General features: G+C 45.5%; 1 protein-coding gene across 1 annotated transcript; it reads left to right on the top strand.

Annotated features, from left to right (window-relative positions):
- The first annotated feature begins 2435 nt into the window (after positions 1-2435).
- LOC308482809 (uncharacterized protein) lies at positions 2436-16779 on the top strand. Its single transcript, XM_081016340.1, has 4 exons — positions 2436-3363; positions 4083-4121; positions 8352-8435; positions 14150-16779. Exons 1-4 carry the CDS (start codon positions 3209-3211, stop codon positions 14232-14234), a joined length of 363 nt encoding a protein of 120 aa, XP_080872466.1. The 5' UTR covers positions 2436-3208; the 3' UTR covers positions 14235-16779.
- The last annotated feature ends 6086 nt before the right edge of the window (positions 16780-22865 follow it).

Genomic DNA, 22865 nt, shown 5'->3' with positions numbered 1-22865 from the left:
GCACTTAACGTGCATGCACCAATTGCAATTTTGCCGCAGTTCTAAAAAGTATTGAGTTGTCTCCACCGCTGGCCCTACTCAGAGTAGACCCATTGAAATTACACCACACTAGTAACTTGGGTCCATTAATTTTAGTGGGCTCGCTCTAAGTAGGACTTAGTTGGATACCATCCTCGGATAGGGACGGTGGGGGATCCCAATTACTTAAGCATAGCTTGGTAAGGGACTTTGTGTATGTATATATATATAAATCTGGAATAATGGGCTTTCATTAACAATGCTTCTGAATCTGAGCATCACCCAGAGACCGAAACTGAAGGAAATAGGTAGCAGAAAGAAGGCAGGCAGGCATATCTTGAATCTTTTATTCATGTGCATTGCAGTGGGTCCCCTCCTCCCTTCTTCTTTAGGTTTAGCAAGAGTGATGGGCACCAGCTTGAAAGCATGATTTTTGTATTGCTGTTTGGAGCAAGTTTTAGCGAGAGGAGAAGAGGCAGGAGGGAGATGGTAGTGTTTGTGGTAAAGTTGGGGGGGTATCAGTAACAGAAGCAGATGGACTAGCTAGCTTACATGAGTTGAACGTGGCTGTCTAGGCTCGTGGTTTGTGATGTCATCGCTGCAGTATTCTGTCCTCGCCTGCCGATTTGGCTTTTCCAAATCACTCAAGTGTCTATGCCATGGGTGACTGCGAAAATGCTCACCTTCCGTGGCTGTGAGGAAGGCCTCTTCTACTCATCGTCAAACACTCTTCAAGCCACGTGTGGCGGGGCAGACAGAATGGATGATGAGCATGGCTGGATCAGGCCAAAGTTTTTCCAACTGTGGAGCAGCCTCTAAGAAGTAGGCCATGAAGAGAATGGATTGCTTCTTCAGAGGTACACTGCCATGGGAGATGGGGCTTCTATCTAAAAGCCATGGAGCTGTTGCCCACAAAAACATCCTGCAGCAGAGAATTCCACAGAGTGTATGCAAAAAGACCGTCTGCTGTGAATTGTCAACCAATCAGCTTAACTGGATGAGCCCCTAGTAGTATTATTGAAAAAATTCTCTCTATTCAGAATTGTATTAACTTCTATCATGTTCTCTGTTTAGGACGCCACCCAGCCAAAAAAAGTATATTGCTTAGGTGCAATCTCAGCGCACTTCTCTATTCATGCGCTTCAGCCACAGTCAAAAGTGCGCATTTGCCCAGGATAAGTGTAATCACCCCGTTTTCTGAATCTCACGCCTTCATGCTCAAAAGATCCCACAGATGAGTGCAGCGCTGCTTGAGGGCCTGTGTAACTCCAAACTTGCACAGTTAGGTGGCTAACACCTATTTTACTGTATTCATTCTCAAGAAGCTGCGCTGCACAAACGTATTTTTTAAAGAATGATCAAATGCTTCCAAAAAGGTGCTTCCCCTTTGGGAATCGACAGTGCTTGAAATGCACATCCTATTCCAAGTTAACTGTCTATACGCATTAGTATTTTTGCTTTTTATATACTACCCTTACAACCACTACTAGTTTTTGAAAATCATTGTCAGCATCATTATTTATGGCTTGCATCCATTTCAGTTATAAACTCAGAGTAAGCTCACTGAAATCAATGAGCTTACTCATTAAAGCCATATCCATTAATGGCAACGAGTCTACTTTTGAGTAGGGCCAGCACTGGATGCAACATGTTATGGTTAGACTATATTGTGCTTTCAAAGCATCTTCCATACATTCACCCCAATCCATCAACAGGCATCCATGCACACAGTCAGTCTTCTACGTGTGCCGCCAATACAGACGTCAATGTGCATTGAAAGCTCATTTCCACATGCACCGAAATACTTGGCCAACCCCTGATGAATCGATTGAAGAGTTTTCTGATGGGCATTGCCATGTAATTACCCCTCCCTGCCTCCAGAGCCACCAGTAGCTGTGTGCTACTAATTTGCCCAGGGCTAGATCTGCCCTTGGACCATTTTATCAGCAATCCTTACAACAACCCTGCAAGGTAGTATTTTTCGCTTATCTTCAATCTTCAAAAGGTGTGTGTATTTCAGAAGGTCACTGAGAATGAGCGAAGGTCGCTGTCCTGAAAAGTTTCTAAATTCAGGTAGGTAGCTGTGTTGGTCTGACGTAGTCAAAATAAATTAATAAATTGTCCAAGGTAAAGGGACCCCTGACCATTAGGTCCAGTCACGGACGAATCTGGGGTTGCGGCGCTCATCTCGCTTTATTGGCCGAGGGAGCCGGCGTACAGCTTCTGGGTTATGTGGCCAGCATGACAAAGCCGCTTCTGGCGAACCAGAGCAGCGCACGGAAACGCCGTTTGCCTTCCCGCCGGAGCGGTACCTATTTATCTACTTACACTTGGATGTGCTTTTGAACTGCTAGGTTGGCAGGAGCAGGGACCGAGCAACGGGAGCTCACCCTGTCGTGGGGATTTGAACCGCTGACCTTCCAATCGGCAAGCCCTAGGCTCTGTGGTTTAGACCACAGCACCACCCACGTTTGTTCTGGGTGTAAGCTTTCATGTGCATGCACACTTCTTCAGATGTACTGAAACAGAAGTCACCAGACCCTTAAACATAGTGGGAGAGTGGGGTAGGGCTTTTCTCAGGAAGGTAGTAGGAGATGGGTGATTGACTCAATGGGTATGGTAAACCTGTTGACAACTGTTGACAACTGCAATTAGTCCTACAGGAAAAAACAAGGGATAGTATGCAGATGACCAAAAATAGTTTTAGCATATGTAATGAGACAAGACTCTGATATCTCTATTCAGCCCAGGTCTCTCCATAGTTTTCAGTTTATTAAGAAGTTGTAATTCAGCAACTTCTCTAAAAAGTTTCTGCGTGAGTTTATGACCGGGTTGGTCTTTGAGCGGTTGTTTTATATTTTTATTCATTGCATTTATATCCCCACCTTTTTTTCTCCAATGAGCTCCAGGTCCTCCACGCACTTGGTCCTCCACGTCTTCATCTAATCCCCGCAACAACCCTGTGAGGTAGGCTAGGCTGAGAGGCAGTGACTGGCCAAAGTGAGCTTCATGGCTAATAGGAAGATTTGAGCCCCAGTCTCCCAGGTCCTCATCTGACACTCTAAGCTGGCAATCAAGTCTTGTATCCTCTGCCTCCTTTCCCCTCTGATGAAGAATGCTGTGTGAACTCAAAGCTTGCATGCTCCCACACTGCTGGTAGAAAGATAAGCTGAGCAAAAGATTCACCGCTATGACGGCTGCTGGCTTCCTCGTGATCTGCCTGGGCTTGCCTGGACTTGTTCAGCCACTTCACTCAGAAGCCCCATCCTGGTGCACCAACGTTTTGAAAACTCTCCAGAGTTTCCCTTTCACTTCCAAGTATGCTAACTTTCCAGGTTTGTGCAGGTAGGATGTATATATTTTGCAAAATTCATGATCTGCAATGCACATTTGTTTTGTGTGTGTTTTTTGTGTGTACACTAACTCAGTACAGGAATATAGTGGAATAAGTACAATGCATTCATCAAATATTGCTTGGCTTCTGGAATGGGGGGTGGGGGTGGGAGCGGTTAGAGAAAAGGCTAGGAAGCTCTCTGCACATGTACATAGGATATTTATAATATCCTATATTATAATATCCTATATTATATTATTTATAATATCCTATATTATAATATCCTATATTATATTATACCTGGTGTATATTATACCTGGTGCGAGAGGTCAGCCAGGCTGCAAAAAAGCCAGGGTGCAGAGGAGTTAACTAAACTACAGGAGCTGCTGTCGTGGGGGGGGGGGAGCAGGGCCTTGAAGCCCTCCTCCCAACAGTGTAGCACTATTTAACACGTGACACCCTTGTTAAAACATCTGCACTGGCTGCCCATCTGCTACCAAGCCAGTTTCAAGGTCTCTGCATTGATTGACAAAGCAGCTTAGGTCCAGGGTACTGCGAGGGTCACCTGAACCCTTATATCCCAGCTCGATCGTTCAGATCATCTGCAGCGGGGGTTGTTGGTGAGTTTCATTTGGTGGCGACATCAAACTGAGCCTTTGATGTCATCTTCCCAGCCCTGTGGAATGCTCTGCCTTCTGTCCCAGCTCTGAAAACTTTTCTGTTCCTTCAGGCTTATGCAGGGAAGGAAGAATGCATCTTTCCACAACAGGTGATTTCAACTTTTAAAATATGGTTTTTTTTCTTGTTATAAGCCGTATTTTGTTTCTGTTCATGAATGGCAGAGTATATTCTTGCTGTTTGCTCTAATTTTATTTCGTTTACAAATAACGTTCAATGTTACTGTTTTAAATGGAGAATCCTGGGACCTGTAGTGTGTTCAGGGTGCTGGGAACTGTAGCTCTTGTGAGGCATAGCTGTCAACCTTCCCTTTTTTTGTGGGAAATTCCCTTATTCCAGTGCCGTTTCCCGCTGCTTCCCACTGCTATCCTGAATTGTTAGATATCCCGTAGACTGTCCCGGGATAGGTGAGGCTGCTGATCCCTTATTTTTGAGGCTTCTGATCCCTTATTTTCAAATCTGAAAGTTGACAGCTATGTTGTGAGGTCAGCACTCTTTACACATGGAGGTTCCCAGCATTCTCCATGACTGTTAAAGTGGTATAATAGCTCGCTAAATGTACGGTGCGGATGTGGCCTAAGTTTTCCTCAAAGTTAACGAGTTGAAATTAAGAGACTTGAGTTAGTTATGTCCATCAACTTCAGTGGGACTACTCTGAGCAGGACTGGTATTGGCTGCAACCCTACATGTGCTGCCTCTGAGCTGCAGTCCTCACCCCCCAATTTAGCTGGCCCCGAGGATTTCTTGAAATGCATAAAAAAGCCAAAAAGCTGGTTTTCACACAGTATCATTAAAGGAGGGAGGGGGTGTTTCAGGAAATCATCTTATCACAGCGGTGGCAGACGTTTTGAAATAATCTTTGGCAAGTGGGTAATTATGTGCCCTTTACTGATGGTCTTACATTTATGGATGGGTTTTGTATAGATTGGGATGGGTGAACCTGTCAGTATCAGTTTCTCATTATTCCAAATGTAAGTTAAAGGATGCATTTTTGCATCAGCTATTACGCCCCCTTAAGTCGTCATGAAAATTTGCCACCGTTTCCTTTACATACATATTTTGTGTGTGCAATTTTGCCTAAAAGATGCATTCCTCCTGAATGATTCCCCCAATATATGCATTTGTTGTTGTTGGAGAACCATACCGCAAAAACCAACAAACCGTCAATGGGGAAGGGTGGCTTCATTGCAATTCACACATTGTTTTGGGAACAAATTAGGTAATTTTGCATTAAAATTGTAAACTGCACTGAATTGCTCCTGTGTCCCTATATATAGAAGATTTGATAAATAAAACCTGACTATTGCTATTTTAGAGGGACGCGGGTGGCGCTGTGGGTTAAACCACAGAGCCTAGGACTTGCCGATCAAAAGGTCGGCGGTTCGAATCCCCGTGACGGGGTGAGCTCAAGTTGCTCGGTCCCTGCTCCTGCCAACCTAGCAGTTTGAAAGCACCTCAAAGTGCAAGTAGATAAATAGGTACCGCTCCGGCGGGAAGGTAAATGGCGTTTCCATGTGCTGCTCTGGTTCGCCAGAGGCAGCTTGGTCATGCTGGCCACATGACTTGGAAGCTGTCTGCGGACAAACGCCGGCTCCCTTGGCCAATAAAACGAGATGAGTGCCGCAACCCCAGAGTCGGTCACGACTGGACCTAATGGTCAGGGGTCCCTTTACCTTTACCTTTTTATTGCTATTTTTTAAGCCACACAGAATGAGATCAACTTTTGTCCTGAATTCAAAGGAACTACATAAAGTGAAGCAACGTCTTGATACATATAGATAGATGATAGATAGATAGATAGATAGATAGATAGATAGATGTGTGTGTGTGTGTGTGTGTGTGTGTGTGTGTGTATAGACAGTGTATTCCTACACATAGTCCCATTGAGCTCAGTGACACTTGCTCCTAGGTAAGTGTCTATGGGATTGCAACCCAAAGGCCCATCTGCACTATGCCTTTAAAGCAGTATTATACCACTTTTTAAACTCCCAAAGAATCCTGGGAGTTGTGGTTTGTTAAGAGTGCTGAGAATTGTTAGGAGGACCCAATTCCTCTAACAGACCTACAATTCCCAGAGCTTTGATTGTCTGAAAAAAACATCCCCTGATTAATTAGGTGGCAGACACATTTTTTCAAAAATGCATATGTGAAATTTAATACAGATACGTGCAAACCCTGCAGATGACAAGCATCGTTTTAGAAGAGGTATTCCCTTCTGTGTGGAAGAGAATTGGCGACAGGGAGATGAGAATGCCTCTTTTGACATGGTCCTGGCAACAACACTTTGCTGCAGCGTTCTGAAATAACCTTGGAAGTGGGCGAGTCATCTGAATACTGATGATGAGATGTGGCAAAATCACCTGCTTTCTCTGGGTGACTAGAAGGAGAGCCAGAGCAGGCACTCGCACAGAGAGGCAACGGGAAGCCCCTTTAGTTGGGTGGCCTCACACAGAAGCCTGAAATGTTGTTAGTTCATGTCTCACAAGGTACTCATGCAAACTTGCCCTAGCACAAGGTTTAAGAATGACTAAGCTAGTTAGGTAGCCTTTACCTTTTTGAGAGAGTTGCATAATTACTGTGGCTTTTATAGGCCCTTGTCAAACTGGGTCGTTCAGCCTGCTGTTTGTTCCCGGGGCCTGTGACTCAGAACTGACGCTGTGTGTGTTTTAAGGGTGTGTGAGTTGCCCTTTGCTCGATCCCATCTCTTAGCCTCAGTCCTCCTTCCCCACACCCTGCCCTTCGCTGTGAATACAAGTCAACCCACATGGTTAAGCCAGTGCAAGGATTACAGCTCTTAAAAAAACAGGGGCAGGGCCTGAGTGACAGATGGGTGGCTATTACAGCCAAGAAGTTTTGATCTCTTTAAGATGCCTTTCTTTCCTTCCCCCTTGTCTTTTGTTGAGGGAGTGTATATTTGCCCACTGGTTAGTTTTGGGTTAGTATTTTTGCCTTGTTTCAACAAAAGGCTCACAAAAAGTGAGCAGAGGTTGGATGGCCATCTGTCTTGGATGCTTTAGTTGAGATTCCTGCATTGCAGGGGGTTGGACTAGATGACCCTTGGGGTCCCTTCCAACTCTACCATTCTGTGATTCTGTCATTCTAAGGTGATTTACAGAATTAAAGGGTTGTGTCTGAATAGGTTCTGCTCAGGGTAGACTCAATTTTCACCCAATTTGCACCAAAGCCAGAATGGGGACTCGCGCAGAGTGGGCAGCCTCCCCTAGAGTGATTTATTATTTGCAATCTGAGCCCCATTCAGAGCAGACCCATTGAAATTAATGGACCTAAGTTGGTCATGGTCATTAACCTCACATTGTCTACTCTGAGTAGATCTAGCACTGGAGACAACCCAATGATCATGAATAAATTGGGCCTGTTCATTTCAGTGGGTCTTCTCTGAGAAAAACTTAGTTGGATACAACCCCCTGGTAGGCATGTTCAATAACTTCAGTGGGTCTACTCTGAATTGGACCAGCTTTGGATACAACCACCTAATGAATCAACTAATGAACTCAAGTTAGTAATGTACATTGACTTAAGTGGCCCTACACAGAGTTGGACATTAGACACACACCTTTCTTTTTCAAAACATAACACAGCTGGTGCTGTAACCTTCCAACAGTTTGATTTCACCCCCAAAGGTTCATTCCTCCATTGTCTCCTGAGACAGACGGATGCCAACCAATAGGGATACTCTTAAAATAATAATTTTAGGGAGCCAGTGTAGTGTAATGGTTACAGTATAGGTCTAAGAGCTATACCAGCAGGTTCTGGTTACCATTCATCCACGAAGCTCAGTGGGTGATGTTGGGACAGCCACTGCCTCTCAGCCTAACCTACCTCCCAGGGCTGTTGTGAGGATATAATGGAGTGGGGAAGAACTCTATACGCCACCTTGAGTTCCTTGGGGGAAAGGTGGAGTGTAAACATTTAAAAACAAACCAGAAACTAAAATGACATAAAAACAGCACTTGGAAGAGAGTCATAAGGACTAGCAACTTGGGTTTGTTTTTTTAAAAAAATTGAGATTCCCCAGGAAGTGAGATTCAACACTTGGTTGCATTTATCGGGCTCTTGCTCTAAGCCCTGGGCTGGGTGTCTCAGTTCTTGGAATGTCCTAAGATAGGCAGGTCCAAGGGGGGGTGGGGAGAGAGAGAGAAATCATAAGAATGGGCTGGAAGGGCAACCATGGAGGGCAAAGGGGTGAAGCGTCACTCTGTTTTGCTTCAAAACTTTCTGCATTCAGCCTTATGGATGACTCATCCAGAAACTCTTTCTCTTTCTCTCCGTTTCCTTTTTTCCCTCTGGTTTTGCTTTTCAGAACGCCAAAGCCTGGCCAAGACGTCTCACGTTTCCTCCTTCGACTCTCCCTTGTCCATCCAGGTGCAGGGATGGCAATGGGCAGGTGAGGTCAGTGGGTCAATGAAACTTCGGAGTTCCCTGTCCTCGCACAAGGAAGCGTGGCTTTTTGGAACAATGTGTGAGTGTGTCTCTGTGTATTTCAACACTAGGTTAAAGTGCTGACTGTGGGGCAGGGGGGCTCCACCCTTCGGCGGGGAGGAGACTGGCTCCTTCTGCTGCCCGGCTGATATCCTCGGCAGTCGTCCTGTTGACGACCGAACAGGATGCTAGTCCTGAAGACCTTCGTGGAACAGGTAAATTGACTACTTTTCTGTTTCTTTCGACCTTACGTCTCCTAATGCCACATCTGGGCAGCTTTAATTCTATGGTGGGGGAAAAACCTGTGTCCTATTCCAAGTCTATTCCAACACTGGAAGCTGCCTTCTAGCTTGGCTTTACCTACACTGACTGGCAGCAGCTCTCCAGGAGCCTCTTCCAGCCCTACATGGAGATGCCAAGGCTTGAACCCAAGACTTTCTGCTGCTCTGCCTTCACTTAAGACGCAGGAGCTTTGGAATCTGTCTTATACTGAGCCAGACACATTGGTCCATCAAGCTCAGTATTGTCTACACTGGCTGGAAGCAGTTCTCCAGGGTTTCAGGCAGGAGCCTCTCCCAGCCCTACCGGGAGATACCAGGAATTGAACTTGGGACTTCCTGCATGCAAAGCAGATGCTCGGCCACTGAGCTATGGTATTTCCTGTAAACGTAATGTAAGATTCTGGTCCTCATGATTCAAAATTAAAGGCTGATTTAAATAAGAACAAAGGAAGCTGCCTTGTGCCTAGTCAAGACCATTGGTCCAGATATCTCAGTACTGTCTGCACTGACTGGCAACAGCTTCCCTGAGGTTTCAGGCAGGGCCTATATTCTCAGCCTTACTGGGAGATGCTGGGGGGTTGAACCTGGGAACTTCTGCATGCAAGGCAGATGCTCTGTAAAAATATTCTAGTCCTCCTGTTTCTAAATAGAGAGCTGAGTTTCCATTATGGGATGGCATGATGGTTTTGCCCTAGGGCGAGGTGGGATTAGATGTTAGCAGGGGCATTTCCCCCCTTTCCTGTGCTCAGCAGCCTGGCCCCCAAACCCTGCCCCAGAGTGCCCTTGCGTGTTTCTTTTCAAAGCCCCAGATTGGCGTTTTCCTGCCAGCCTTCTGCACCAGCCAAGTTCCCCCTTTTCCTGCTGGCGTGGCTGCTCGCCTGTGTCAAGACGAATCCTGTGAGTCTCCGATGATTCATGGGTGCACCCCCTGTAACCCCACTGTGCTTTCTTCCAGAGCGCTCTGTTTGGGGAGAAACAGGGTGGAGCTGGGAAAGGCAACCCTGTGACAGTCTAATGAGTGAGGGCAGGAACGTGGCTCAGTGGCATCATGGAATCATAGAACTGCAGAGTTAGGAGCGAACCCAAATGGTCATCTAGTCCAACCCCCTGCAATAGAGGGCACTTCCTAGAGCAGCCTTCGCCAGCCTCATGACCTCCAGACATTTTGGACTACAGCTCCCATGAGCCTCTGCCAGCACAGTAGACGGGAGCTGGAGGGCACCAGGTTGGCAAAGGGCTGCTCTGCAATCACGCCTAAGTGCGGACGTCTCCCACTGTCTTGTAGATCTGTGCTTTCCCATGCAAAATGCAAGTTTCTAGGCCTTAATATCACAATGGCTTTCCTTTACAGCGGCAGAGCATCTGCATTTCGTGCAGAAGGCCCCAGGTAAGGTTGGCACACAGGTAAGGTATAGGGACACGGGTGGCACTGTGGGTTAAACCACAGAGCCTAGGACCTGTCGATCAGAAGGTCAGCGGTTCAAATCCCTGCGACGGGGTGAGCTCCCGTTGCTTGGTCCCTGATCCTGCCAACCTAGCAGTTCGAAAGCACGTCAAAGTGCAAGTAGATAAATAGGTACCACTCCGGCGGGAAGCTAAACTGTGTTTCCGTGCGCTGCTCTGGTTCACCAGAAGCGGCTTAGTCATGCTGGCCACATGACCCGGAAGCTGTACACCGGCTCCCTCAGCCAATAAAGCGAGATGAGTGCCGCAACCCCAGAGTCGGCTATGGCTGGACCTAATGGTCAGGGGTCCCTTTACCTTTACCTTTAAGGTTGGCAGCAGGCCCAGGTAGGAGTGGAAATGACCCCTGCCTGTAAATCCTGGAGGGCTGCTGCCAGTCAGAGTAGGCAATGCTTACTAGGTGGACCAATTGTCTGACTCGGAAGAAGGCAGCTTCCTGTGCTCTTTGACATTAGGACAGACTGCGCTAACCTGGCGCCCTCCAGATGTTTTGGACTACAACTCCCAGCTGAAGAACACCAGGTTGGTAAAGTCTTACATCTTTCTTTGCTTCGCTTTGAAGGTCAAAATATTGGCTGGGGCAGAGGGAGAAATCTAGGTATAGTAAGCATTTTAACATGAGCCCTACCTAATTCACACATCTTGAAAACATTTTCAAACTGAAATGCAGCTGTCCTTCGAAACTCATGCCTTCCCAAATTTTGGGATGCGGTTTTCTGAACAAACCATACAAAAATGCATGTATTGGTGCATGGAAACATGCAGAGTAGTGAAAATAATACACAAAAATGCATTATAATAGAGGAAATTGCTGGCAGAAATTTGTATATTTGGAGAAACGTGCTTTAAAATGGGGATGGATTTTTAGCCATTTCTATTTATTTAACACTGTATTTTATTTTGTTTAGACTCAATGAAGTAAACCAAAATTTCCATATACTTGCACTATTACAACAGGTTGAAAGCAGCATAAAGTTGAACAATATAATTAATCTTATTCCAAAAATCCCACCCATTTTTCCAAAAACCTACTAGGTAGATTTATGTGTGTTCTTTTCTAATAGGTTAACTTGACTTAATCATTGTTGCTATAGATCTGACGTTTCCAAGCCATTTGCATACAGTGGGAGATATACTTTAGTCTTACATTTTGCTAACAGAAGTGTGACGAACTAAATGCAAGATTGGAAAAATGAGAAACTGAGATGAATGGAAATTGACAGACTGGTCCACACCTAAGCTTGACCCAGAATCCTTTTTGTTGGTGCAAGGGATTCTGGGATGTACATAGCTCAGGTGGGGTCAGCCATGACCCAATGAAGATCAATGGACTCATGGGTCAGCTCTGAGAATGACTAATGTGGAATACCATCCAAACTAAAGAATTGACAACCGACTTCCCTTTTAATAGGATTCTATTGATTAGTTTCTGTAAAATATTTATAACTTGCCCTTCATCAGTGCAGATGCAGAACACAGAATAGCCAGCCAAATAATAAAAATGACAATAATCTGTATTATAAAACAAACCACGAAACTGAAAGCAAAACAGGAGGAAAAAAACAATATCACAACAGCTTATCGAGAGAGCATACCTGAGCTTAACTTTTTATTTATTTACTTAGGTGACTTAGAGCCTGCCCTTCAGTCAAATCAATCTAAGATTGGAAAGCAACATAAGAATATATACAATACATAATAACAAAAAACAATCTTGGGGGGGGGGGGGATCAAACCAAAGTAGGAGGCGTTTGGCTACCTTAAGAGAGGAAGTAGTTGGGAGATTAGAGGATTCCCTCCTGGAAAGTCATGCGGGTTGGGCCTGATGGGAGTTGGAGTCCCACAAGATCTTGAGGGCCACAGGTTCCCCATCCCTAATGGTAGAGCCAGCCTGGCTAGAGAGAAACAGAATATCCTAAGGACAGCAGAAGAGCCCTGCTGGGTTGGGTCAAAAGGACCACCTAGCCTAGCATCCTGTTATCACAGTGGCCAACCAGATGCCCCAGTATGAAGCCCACAAGCAGGACCTGAGTGCAGTAGGAACCCTCCCTGCTTGATATCCCCAGCAACTGTAAGTACGATGCACATTGCCTCTGGCAGAAACAGTATTATTATGATGGCTATGTATGCACCATCCCTTTAAAGCATATTTCCCTCCCTCCCCCCAAATAAAAAAAAAAGAATCCTGGGAACTGTAGTTTATCACAAACCAAACAAACTACAGTTCCCAGGATTCTTTGTGGGGTGTGTGCTTTAAACATATGGTGTGTACGCAACCTGTATCAAGCCATATTAAGCCTGTAACATAGCTAAGTCAAAAGGATGTCCTTGGCCGAGACCCTGCCAAAATCTAGGTGCTGGTTGTGGCATCAAGCTTCTAGTCCTCTTTGAGTAAACCTTTTTTCCCCTCTTCTTCTTTTCTTCCCAGGGCTTTTAACCTCAAGAAAGAAGGTGAGGTGGAGAGGCTGGTGTCTTTCCCTGTGTCTGCCTCACCGGCCAGCTCTCTGTGAGTGCTTCTCTGGCAGTGTCTTAGCTGGTTGTTGTGTGCAATGATGGAGGAAGCAATCAGCAAGAATACTGCTGCAGAAGTGCTACACACTTTCATGCCTGCTGAGCTTTTCCTCCTGCAGAGCCAAAGCGAAAGGACTCCTATTCCTGGAAACGGGATGGGCCTCTGTTCATCCCACACCTACTCTGGACAGCTTCTAGGAAACCAGGAGGACTTCAGGAGCTACAGAAAGCACCAGGTTCAGGGAGAGGAGGGTAGGGTAGGGTTGTCAGAAGCACCCCCAGACACAGAGGTTTTAGGACCCAAACCTGAGACCTAGGGGCTTCCCTCCTGGCAGTCATGGGAGGTGGGGGTTAATTGGGAGAGGGAAACAGAGGAGGGCAGACCCCACTCCGAGTTTCTGTGCTATAATTTGAGGCCAACTCCTGCCAAGCTGAAGCTTGCAAGCTGCATGTGCACTCTTCTGAATAATTTTGTTAGTACAATTTTGTCGTTTTAATTTTATAATTAAAGGCACTCTCGCCCACCTGGAGATTCAAGCCCTCCGACTGCCACCTGGAGGGGGCCAGGCAAGGCTAGAGACTTCACATCTGGAGGTCTGACAACCCTAACACGACCCTGAGATTTAGAGTCCCATGCTCTGCCGACTGAGCTGTGTTGAGACTGGCTGATTTCTCTGCCATTAGACTTTATTGCCATGCTTCAGCTGCTCATTCGGAAATAGCACAGGAGCCCTGCTTGGAAAAAAAGTTGGCAGCCTTCTACAGGATCTAAGGACAGAAGAGGCTGTGGGCGTGTAGGTGGGGTTAACATTCAACATAGGGACTTCGGAAGTTGCCTTATACCAAGTCAGACCATTGATCTATCTAGCTCAGTACTGCCAACACTGACTGGCAGCAGCTCTCCAGAATTTCCAGCAGTGGGCCTTTGCTCATCCCTCCCTAGAAGTGTCCTGTATAAAACCTGGGATCTTCTGCATGCAAGGCAGGTGCCCTGCCACTGAGTTATGACCCCTCCTCAATAAGGTTGCCACCTTTTCTTTTGTCCCAGCTCCTGTGCCTTTCAACAGCAACCTGAACACAAAGAAATTAAGCTAGGGGAACCCTTGCCCACCACTTCTGTTTGTGTCAGTAAAAAAAAAAAAGTTACCAAGCTTCAGCATATCAATCAAGCTGATGCTAAATGCACAAGAGCAGGGTGGTGGGGTGGAGTTGGCAACCAAAGCCATGCTTCTGGGTGAGAGGAAACTAGTTCTACTCAGAGCAAACCCATTAAAATTAATGGAGATAAAAGGTTTCTGGGAAAAGATATATAATGAACTGAAAAAGATGTTGAAATACACATTTGTTAAGAAACCGGAGGCCTTTCTATTGGGATTGGTAGGAAATGAAATAAATAAAGATTGTAAACTTTTCCAATACACAGTAACAGCAGCGAGAATACTTCTGGCCCAAAAATGGAAACAGGAAGAACTACCAACAGTGGAAGAATGGAGATCGAAATTGACTGACTATGCAGAATTGGATAAATTAACAGGGAAGATTCGATATCAGCGAGACCATGAGTTCATCGAGGACTGGGGAAGATTCACAGATTATCTGAAAAGTATATGTGACGAACAGATAACGCTTGTAGGTTTTCAAGAGGCTCTGTGAAAAACTGAGGAATATTGTAAAAAAGGGAATAAAATGGGGGAGGATATTTTTAAAGGCAATATTAAGTGTAGATATGCGTTAATAATATAAACTAAACGGAAGATTTGCAGAGAAACTGAGGGAAGTAAAAAAAAAGAAGAATGTGTGATAAAATGTGATATGTTGTATAAATTTGTGTTTCAAAATGAATAAAAATATTATAAAAAATATATAAAAAAATAATGGAGATAACTAACTTAGGGCCATTAATTTCAGAAGGTGATTAGAACTTAATTGGATACAACACTACAATTTTGACAGGTTAAGCTTTTGCAGTTTTGGGGTGTGTGTGTGTTATATATTTACTCTTTGGGGTGTAACTCGATAGAAAGCAGCAATAGCCTAATCAAGTGGCGAAACTGATTGACTGAACTAATTAAAAGCCTCATAGTAGCAATGGGTCAATACCAGCAATATCTTGAGCATATTTAAAGAAGATAAGAGAGCGCCTCTCTTGACTAAACTTCGGAAGCGAATCATGGGGAGCTGTAACAAGAAATGGTATAACCAGTTATGCAATAAGAACACAAAATGGGGCCATCAAAGATCTCCCCCCGCCCTCCACAAAGGCTAATTAATGGTGTGTTCTCCATTGATACCAAGTTGCAGCATTATGGACTTTTTGGTTTGGAGAAAAGGTGACAGGATAGAAGTTTATAAAAATTATGCGTGGCATGGAGAAAGTGAATACAGAAAAGTTCCTCTCCCTCTCTCATAGCACCAGAACTCACAGACATCCAGTGAATGTTGAAATATTCAGGACAGATAAAAGAAAGGACTTCTTCACGCAGTGCAAAGTTAATCTGTGGAACTCACTCCCACAGGAGCCAGTGAAGGCCATCCAACTAAAAGAGGATGGGACAACTTTACCCTGGAGGCTACATTGCTTCTGACAAAGAGTGACATGTTCTCTGTTGAGGCCAAGAATTTGTGGGAGATTTCACTTGGTACAGCATGAGACTTTTAATCTCAGGGTCGTGGGTTCAAGCCTCACATTTGGCAAAAGATTCCTGCATTGCAGGGGGTTGGACTAGATGACCCCTGAGGTCCCTTCCAACTCTACAGTTCTATGAAATTGATTGCCCTCCTGGGAAATCACAGCATTCAATGACTTATAAAGGAACCCTAACCATAAGAACATAAGAAGAGTGTGTTGGATCAGGCCAGTGGCCCACCTAGCCCAGCATCCTGTTCTCACATTGGCCAACCAGGTGCCTGTGGGAAACACGCAAGCAGGATTCAAGCACAAGAGCGCTCTCTCTCCTCTCCAGTGGTTTCCAGCAAGTGGTATTCAGAAGCCTTGCTGCCTCTTAACTGCAGAGACAGAGTGCAGCCATCCTGGCTAGTAGCCATTGATAGCTCTCTCCTCCAGGAATTGGTCCAGTACAATAATCCTGCAAAGCTGAGCCCATGCATCAAAAATTGCCCTCAGGGCTTAGTCATCTGCAAAAGGCAGCTCCGGTGAGTGCTTGACTAGGGTTTTTCCAAGAATCTCAAGTGTCTGGCCAAAATTCCAATGTGTGGTTGCAGCAGAGTTGGTGCACAAGAATATGTTGACAAGCGTGTCTTCAGTACAAGAATGTTTTCAGGGAGCAAAGGATTGGCTGTGTCTAATGGGCAAGGAGAGGGGGGAAGGAAATACCCAAATCTCTGAGAGTTCAGCAGCCACCCCCCCCCCAGACTTTCAACAAGTATAATGAGGTCTAGAAACTTGCTTTGATGTTGTTGTTGTTTGAAAAAAGGAAACAGAATTGCAGAGAGCTGTAAGGTAAAGGTAAAGGTAAAGGGACCCCTGACCATTAGGTCAAGTCACGGAGGACTCTGGGGTTGCGGTGCTCATCTTGCTTTATTGGCCGAGGGAGCTGGCATATAGCTCCCAGGTCATGTGGCCAGCATGACTAAGCCGCTTCTTGCGAACCAGAGCAGCATGCAGAAACACTGTTTACCTTCCCGCCACAGCGGTACCTATTTATCCACTTGCACTTCGTGCTTTCGAACTGCTATGTTGGCAGGAGCAGGGACCGAGCAACGGGAGCTCACCCCGTTGCGGAGATTCGAACCGCTGGCCTTCTGATTAGCAGGTCCTAGGCTTTGTGGTTTAACCCACAGCGCCACCCGTGTCCCTGCAGGGAGCTGTACTCTGTGCCAAATACCACATTTTGCAGGTTTTCTTATATACCTACAAAATAGGAACAAGCTATGCCTAACACAGGTGGAGGCAAAAGATATCAGAGGTCACATCCACACCATACATTGAAAGCACATGGGTTTCCCCCAAAGAATCCTGGGAATGGTCATTTACCCCCTCACTGAGCTACAATTCCCAGCACCCAGCACAAACTACCGTTCCCACGATTCTTTGTGGGAGGCTATGTGCATTAAATGTGTGGCTGTGACCAGAGTCTTGGCTGAATAAGACTGATCTCTGCTGCTGCATTCCTGTTCCACTTTCTTTTTATAAGTCAAAAGAGTTATACTTTGGGGAGGGCGGTAGCAATAGTTTCAACAGCTGCAGAAACCCACCTGCGGTTAAAAAGTGTCGGGAACCTCAAGCCTGTAGATTATGTATGGCCCTCCAGCTCTCTCTATCTGGCGTTCAGGACTCATCGTAAATCAGGGATCGGCAGCCTAAGGCCCATGGGCCACAAGCGGTCCATGAGGATCGTTTAACTGGCCCATGGACCCCTGCCGCCTGCTTGGCTGGCTCTCATGCGCGGAGCAGAGTGGGGACCGCCCTCCGTGACACTGGCTGGCTTCCCATTGGCTGCAGGAAGCTCCTGCAGCCAATAGGAAGCTGCGCACGCCTCCTCTGTGCCAGAAATAGTGTTTGCTCATGTGCACATGCACTCCAGCCCACTGCAACGTGTGCAGGACCATGGCTCCACCCCCACACCCCTCCACAGGCCACACCTGATCTGCACCTGATCTCCTTTGCCTCTGTTGCACAGATGGGCCATATGGCTCCTGTACAAAGCTAAGTCTCATGTATTGCCCTACGCACAGCTTGACTTGGACCACACCCACTCCTGAAATGTGGCCCCTTGAAGCTTACTCATGAAAGAATGTGGCCCACTGAAAAAGGCCCCCTACCCCTGCTCTAAAAGTTGGGCTTTAGAAGTTGCTTATGTATGATCCCAAAGTGAAATTTTATTTAATAAAATACAATAAAAACAAAGTACATGCTTCTCTTCTTGCTTTTGCTACCTTGGATGCTTAAGTTGAAAGACCTAGGGACAGGTGGGTGAAAAATATTATCCGGTCCATAGTTAAAAGGTGAACCCACCTAATTTGCCATGTCCAAAACAACCTGCAAAATTCACACTTTTTCGTGTCTACAAAAACTCAGGGTGCATAAAAATGCATATGTTTGAGAAACGTACGAAGATGGGTTATTATTTCTTTAAGATTCCAGGGCAGATTATAACATTAAAACACAATATTAACAATGGTTTAAAACAACTTCTGGTTGCAGATATTGGGGGAAATGTGCATACTGGGCAAATTTGTATCTTAAGAATGCGTATCTTGGGAGAAATTTGCTTTGAAGAGTTTTCATGAGGACTTAAAAAACACACACACCATAAACTGATATAGAAATGTGGAGAACTGAAGACTGAGGAAATGAGACACCTAGAGGAACCAAAACAGACAGATCTGCCAGTCTCTAGACACATGGGTGACACTTGTATGTCACCCTTGTGTGCTCTTTCTCAAGTCATTTCACTCCTGCACCTCCCAACACTTGGGCTCCAAGCCTGATATATATTGACTAGCCAAGATTAAAAAGCAAGAATGCTTCACATATCTCCATGACAAGAGAGTCCTTCTACATTCCACTGAGAGTAAATCCACCGGACTGAAAATAATGCTGGCGCCAGCCTAAGGGTGAGACTTTGGTTTTATTTCCTTTTTTAAGGGGCTCATTCTAAACCTGTAAACTCTGTTTCCGCCTGTCCACTCTACAATCCCAGTGCTGTGTTTCCAACAGAGGACAGTTGGGTGCTGATGCTGAATTCATGAGCTAAATACATGAATGTTCTCGTTTTAACCCATTGTTTTCCCTCACCCCATGGTTTTCGGTGGTATACTGGTCCTGTGCATGGAGGTTCACTTCTACTTATCTATCTATCTATCTATCTATCTAGACGATTTCTCTTCCACTTGATTGCCTAAAGACGTTCTCAAAGCAGTTTACCAAAATTTGCTGTATCAATCAAAAACATTATCATTCAAAATTATATATTCCTTTTCAACGCATCTGGGTCTTGAAGCAGCTTAAAATAATTGCACCAAACAACATTTTATAGCCTAACTTAAAATATCAAAGAATAAAATACCGGAACAGCATTCACGGTGCAAAGAAGCCTCCTGAAATAAGTAACCTGGCAGCTGAAACTCTGCAAAGTTAGTACCTGCCTGAGTTCTAGTGGGAGGGAGTTCCACAGAGATGGGCCCCCTACATTGAAGACATGTCTCCTCATCGACATGAGGTGTGCTTCTCAACTAGTGGATCATTAGTAGTGCTCCCTCAGATGATCACAGTGGTCAACCTGGGATGTCTGAGGCAAGGCATAAATTAAGGACAAATGGGGCAGTGCCCTACCAAGGCAGTAAGGCCACAGCAAACCCTGCCTTCTTACAACCAGCCCAGGGGGTGGCAATGCCTGCTGCCTCCCTCCTCATTCACAGGGAGGAGGATGGACACAGTTAGAATCAGCTCTGTCTCTCATGGGCTCTGGCGCCACCTACTGTTGGGTTCCCTTTACAGATAGGTAGCCGTGTTGGTCTGCCATAGTCAAAATAAAAAAAATCCTTCCAGTAGCACCTTTAAGACCAACTAAGTTAGTTCTTGGTATGAGCTTTCGTGTGCAAGCACGAAGAAGTGTGCTTGCACACGAAAGCTCATACCAAGAACTAACTTAGTTGGTCTTAAAGGTGCTACTGGAAGGATTTTTTTTATGTTGGGTTCCCTGACTTCCATCCCACCAGACCCAATAGGCCCCAGTTCATATGGCAGCCTTATGGTCTAAAGCAGAGGTTTTCAACCTTTTCGAGTCCACGGCTCCCTTGACCAACTACATTCTTTCTGTGGCACCCCTGTGGGGCTCAGGAGCCCAGTTATGTCACCCCTTGCCTGCCGAGCTGGCAGCCTCTCACCCTTTTTCGGACACCCTCCCTTGTGGATGGTTCCCTCAGCCTCCTATCCTCTCCTGTCTCCTTGGGAGTCCTCTGGGCAGCTGCTGCTGCCATCCCTGGTTTCTGAGCAAAGCCCCTGCCCCAAAGAGAGGTGCCTCCCAGAGGTATCATTCACCTGCGGAGCTTATAGCCAGGGCTGCTGCAACGAACAGCTGTGCAAGCCTTGGGGAGGCAGAAATGTGAGAGGGCATCAGAGGAGGGAGGGAACAAGAGAGGTTCAGAAGCCAGTGTTGCCCATGGCACCCCTGACCACCAGTCAAGGCACCCCAGGGTGCCATGGCACACTGGTTGAAAACCACTGGTCTAAGGAATTACAGTGGTACCTCAGGTTACATATGCTTCAGGTTACATACGCTTCAGGTTACAGACTCCGCTAACCCAGAAATAGTACCTCGGGTTAAGAACTTTGCTTCAGGATGAAAACAGAAATCATGCTCCGGCAGCGCAGCGGCAGCAGGAGGCCCCATTAACTAAAGTGGTGCTTCAAGTTAAGAACAGTTTCAGGTTAAGAACGGACCTCTGAAACGAATTAAGTACCGTATTTTTTTCTCTATAAGACTCACTTTTTCCCTCCTAAAAAGGAAGGGGAAATGTGTATGCATCTTATGGAGCGAATGCAGGCTGCGCAGCTATCCCAGAAGCCAGAACAGCAAGAGGGATTGCTGCTTTCACTGCATAGCGATCCCTCTTGCTGTTCTGGCTTCGGAGATTCAGAATTTTTTTTTTTCTTGTTTTCCTCCTCCAAAAACTAGGTGCATCTTGTGGTCTGGTGCGTCTTATAGAGCGAAAAATACGGTACTTAACCCGAGGTACCACTGTATTCAGGTCTGCCCTCATTCTTGATCTTCCCTGGTGCTGCTCTTTTGACTTTTGTGCTGTTTTGAAAGGAAAAAAAAACCCTGTATTATAATTGCATTCCTCTTGTACAAACCCTTTGAAAATAGAAAATATGCATTTTCAGTTCATTCATCGGTAAAACATGCATTGCGCACATTTTTTACGTGAGATGCATATTTTTGTAATGCACCGAAACTGACGTGCAAAAATTCAGAGGGGTGATTAAACTGCATGGGAGTTGCATTCTGATCTACAGGCAATGTAGACACTGATTCCGGCCCCCTGGGGGAAAAAAATTCCTGCAAAAAGTGGACTGAAGAAATTCCTCCCCATTCGTAATTTATAGTAACCTGTTCTGTAAAAACCCAGCAGATAAGCTGTCTCAAGGTATAAAATTAAGCATATATCTGCAGATCAAGCTGCTGTTAAAGGCACAGCAACAGAGGCTGATTGAAAAGTTGGCAACCGTACTCCCAAAGATAACTCTCTCACTTAAAAAAAAAAAAGATTGAGGAAAATAATTCTCCTTCTGCTTGATATCTGACTTACCTAAGTGTTCTGACTGTCTGGAAAGAAATGTCTCTTGGAGCCAATGGGACTGATCAGATTAAATGTCAGGGACAGGATAGCAGGCAAGGCAAACATTTCTCATTGTGGAAGGGTGTCAGAGGATGCACCAGTCAGGAAGCTAGATGAGAACTTTGTTATCTCTTAGACAATGGTAGAAACTCCTGATTCCACCCAATTATGACTAAATTCAGTGCCACCAAGCAACTAGATCAGCCGTGGGGAACGTCAGACTCAAAATGCAGCTCTCCAGACCTTTCTGGCCCTTTTTTGCATCTTTTTTGCACCTGTTTGCCCTTTTTTGCACCTTCCTCAACTGCCTTTTCAACACTGGCCTGGTAGAATGCTCTGCCTCATGAGACCAGGGCCCTGCAGGATCTGATTTCTTTCCTCAGGGCCTGTAAGACAGAGTTGTTCCGCCTGGCCTTTGGCTTGGAGCCAATTTGATTCCCTCCCCCTCTTTCTTTTTTCTTTCTCCACCTGTGATGAGGCTGCATTTTAATATTTTAATGTTTCAATATTTTAATGTTGTATTTTAATCTTGTTTTTAAGTTGTATTCATTCAACTTGTTTTCATTATTGCTTGTTAGCCACCCTGAGCCTGGGGAGGGCGGGCTATAAATAAAAAATATTATTATTATTATTATTATTATTATTACAAACCCCAAAATCTGAAACCTGTGCCAAAGTTTTGTAGGATTTGGTAGCAAAACCCCCGTGTTTTGTATGTCCCCCCAAACTGAGTAAATGATACTCAAATTGGGGTCCTAGGTATCCCCCCCAAAAAACCAAAATTTGGGGGTTCATGAAGCTCTCTCACTGTGCCTCTTCCTGGCCTGAGGGGAGGACAGAGAGTGGTGTGTAAATGTGTGTGGAGACCGACTATCTTGCAAAGGTAAAATTAGCATTCATTGGTATTTTTGCCTCTGGCCAAAAAGTCTGCCCCCCCTTCATCATTGCCTTGTGGCCCCCAGAAGCTCACACAGAATAGAATGCGGCCCTAGGGAGGGAAAGGTTCCCCCCAATGGGATTGCAGCATAAAAACTATCCACGCATCTCACTCCCCCTTTTGTTTGAAGAAACTAAAACAAATCAATACTGATTAGATTTTAGTACCGGTAATCTGTCACTTATCTCTAAATGACGGGTGGGGAACAACCAGCCTGTAGTCCGGATGCATCTTGCCGATAAGATCTTACCTCCTCCACGCCTTGCTCCTCCCGATGAAAAGAATTCATCTGCTAAAAGGCTACTTTCGATCCTAATTGTGACACAGAGGTGGCAGTTTTCAGGGGAGGGAGTCGCAGCTGGGGAGGGAAGAGTTAACCCTGCAATGTCCGGGAAAATTATTAGGATTCCATTGTAAGTATCTGTCCTGGTTGGGATCTCAATTATCCCAGGAACTCACTAAATTGCCTTAAATAGACTACACTCTATCTGCTCCCCGCCACTCCAAACTACAATCTGGAGAGAAATTAAATGTACAAAAAAGCCCTGCTGGCACAGGCCCATCTTGTCCAGAATTCTGTTCTCACACTGGAGAATCAAATGCCTGTAAGAAGCAATCAGGCAGGAACCTTAGCACAACAGTAACACTGGCCTTCCTTACAGGTTTGTTGTAAGTTTCAGCATAATATAATGACGATAGCTCGGGCACATGTTTGCATCCTGAGAGCTTGATCTGGGACAATGCTGACATCTAGAGGTCGAAGTGGAGAATGCATGCTCTGAAATAAAAGCCGAGACAATGCGCGAGTCAGTACCACTGATTTCCACTGAGGCTTACTCCCGCGGAAGTAGGTATAATAGGACTGCAGCCAGGGATAACCCGTAGATATTATTGAAAT

The sequence above is a fragment of the Podarcis pityusensis genome, assembly GCF_964106645.2.
Source record: "Podarcis pityusensis genome assembly, chromosome: 8".
Classification (NCBI taxonomy): Eukaryota; Metazoa; Chordata; class Lepidosauria; order Squamata; family Lacertidae; genus Podarcis; species Podarcis pityusensis.
Note: the sequence above shows the minus strand (reverse complement) of the source record. Positions and strands in the feature narration are given on the sequence as shown.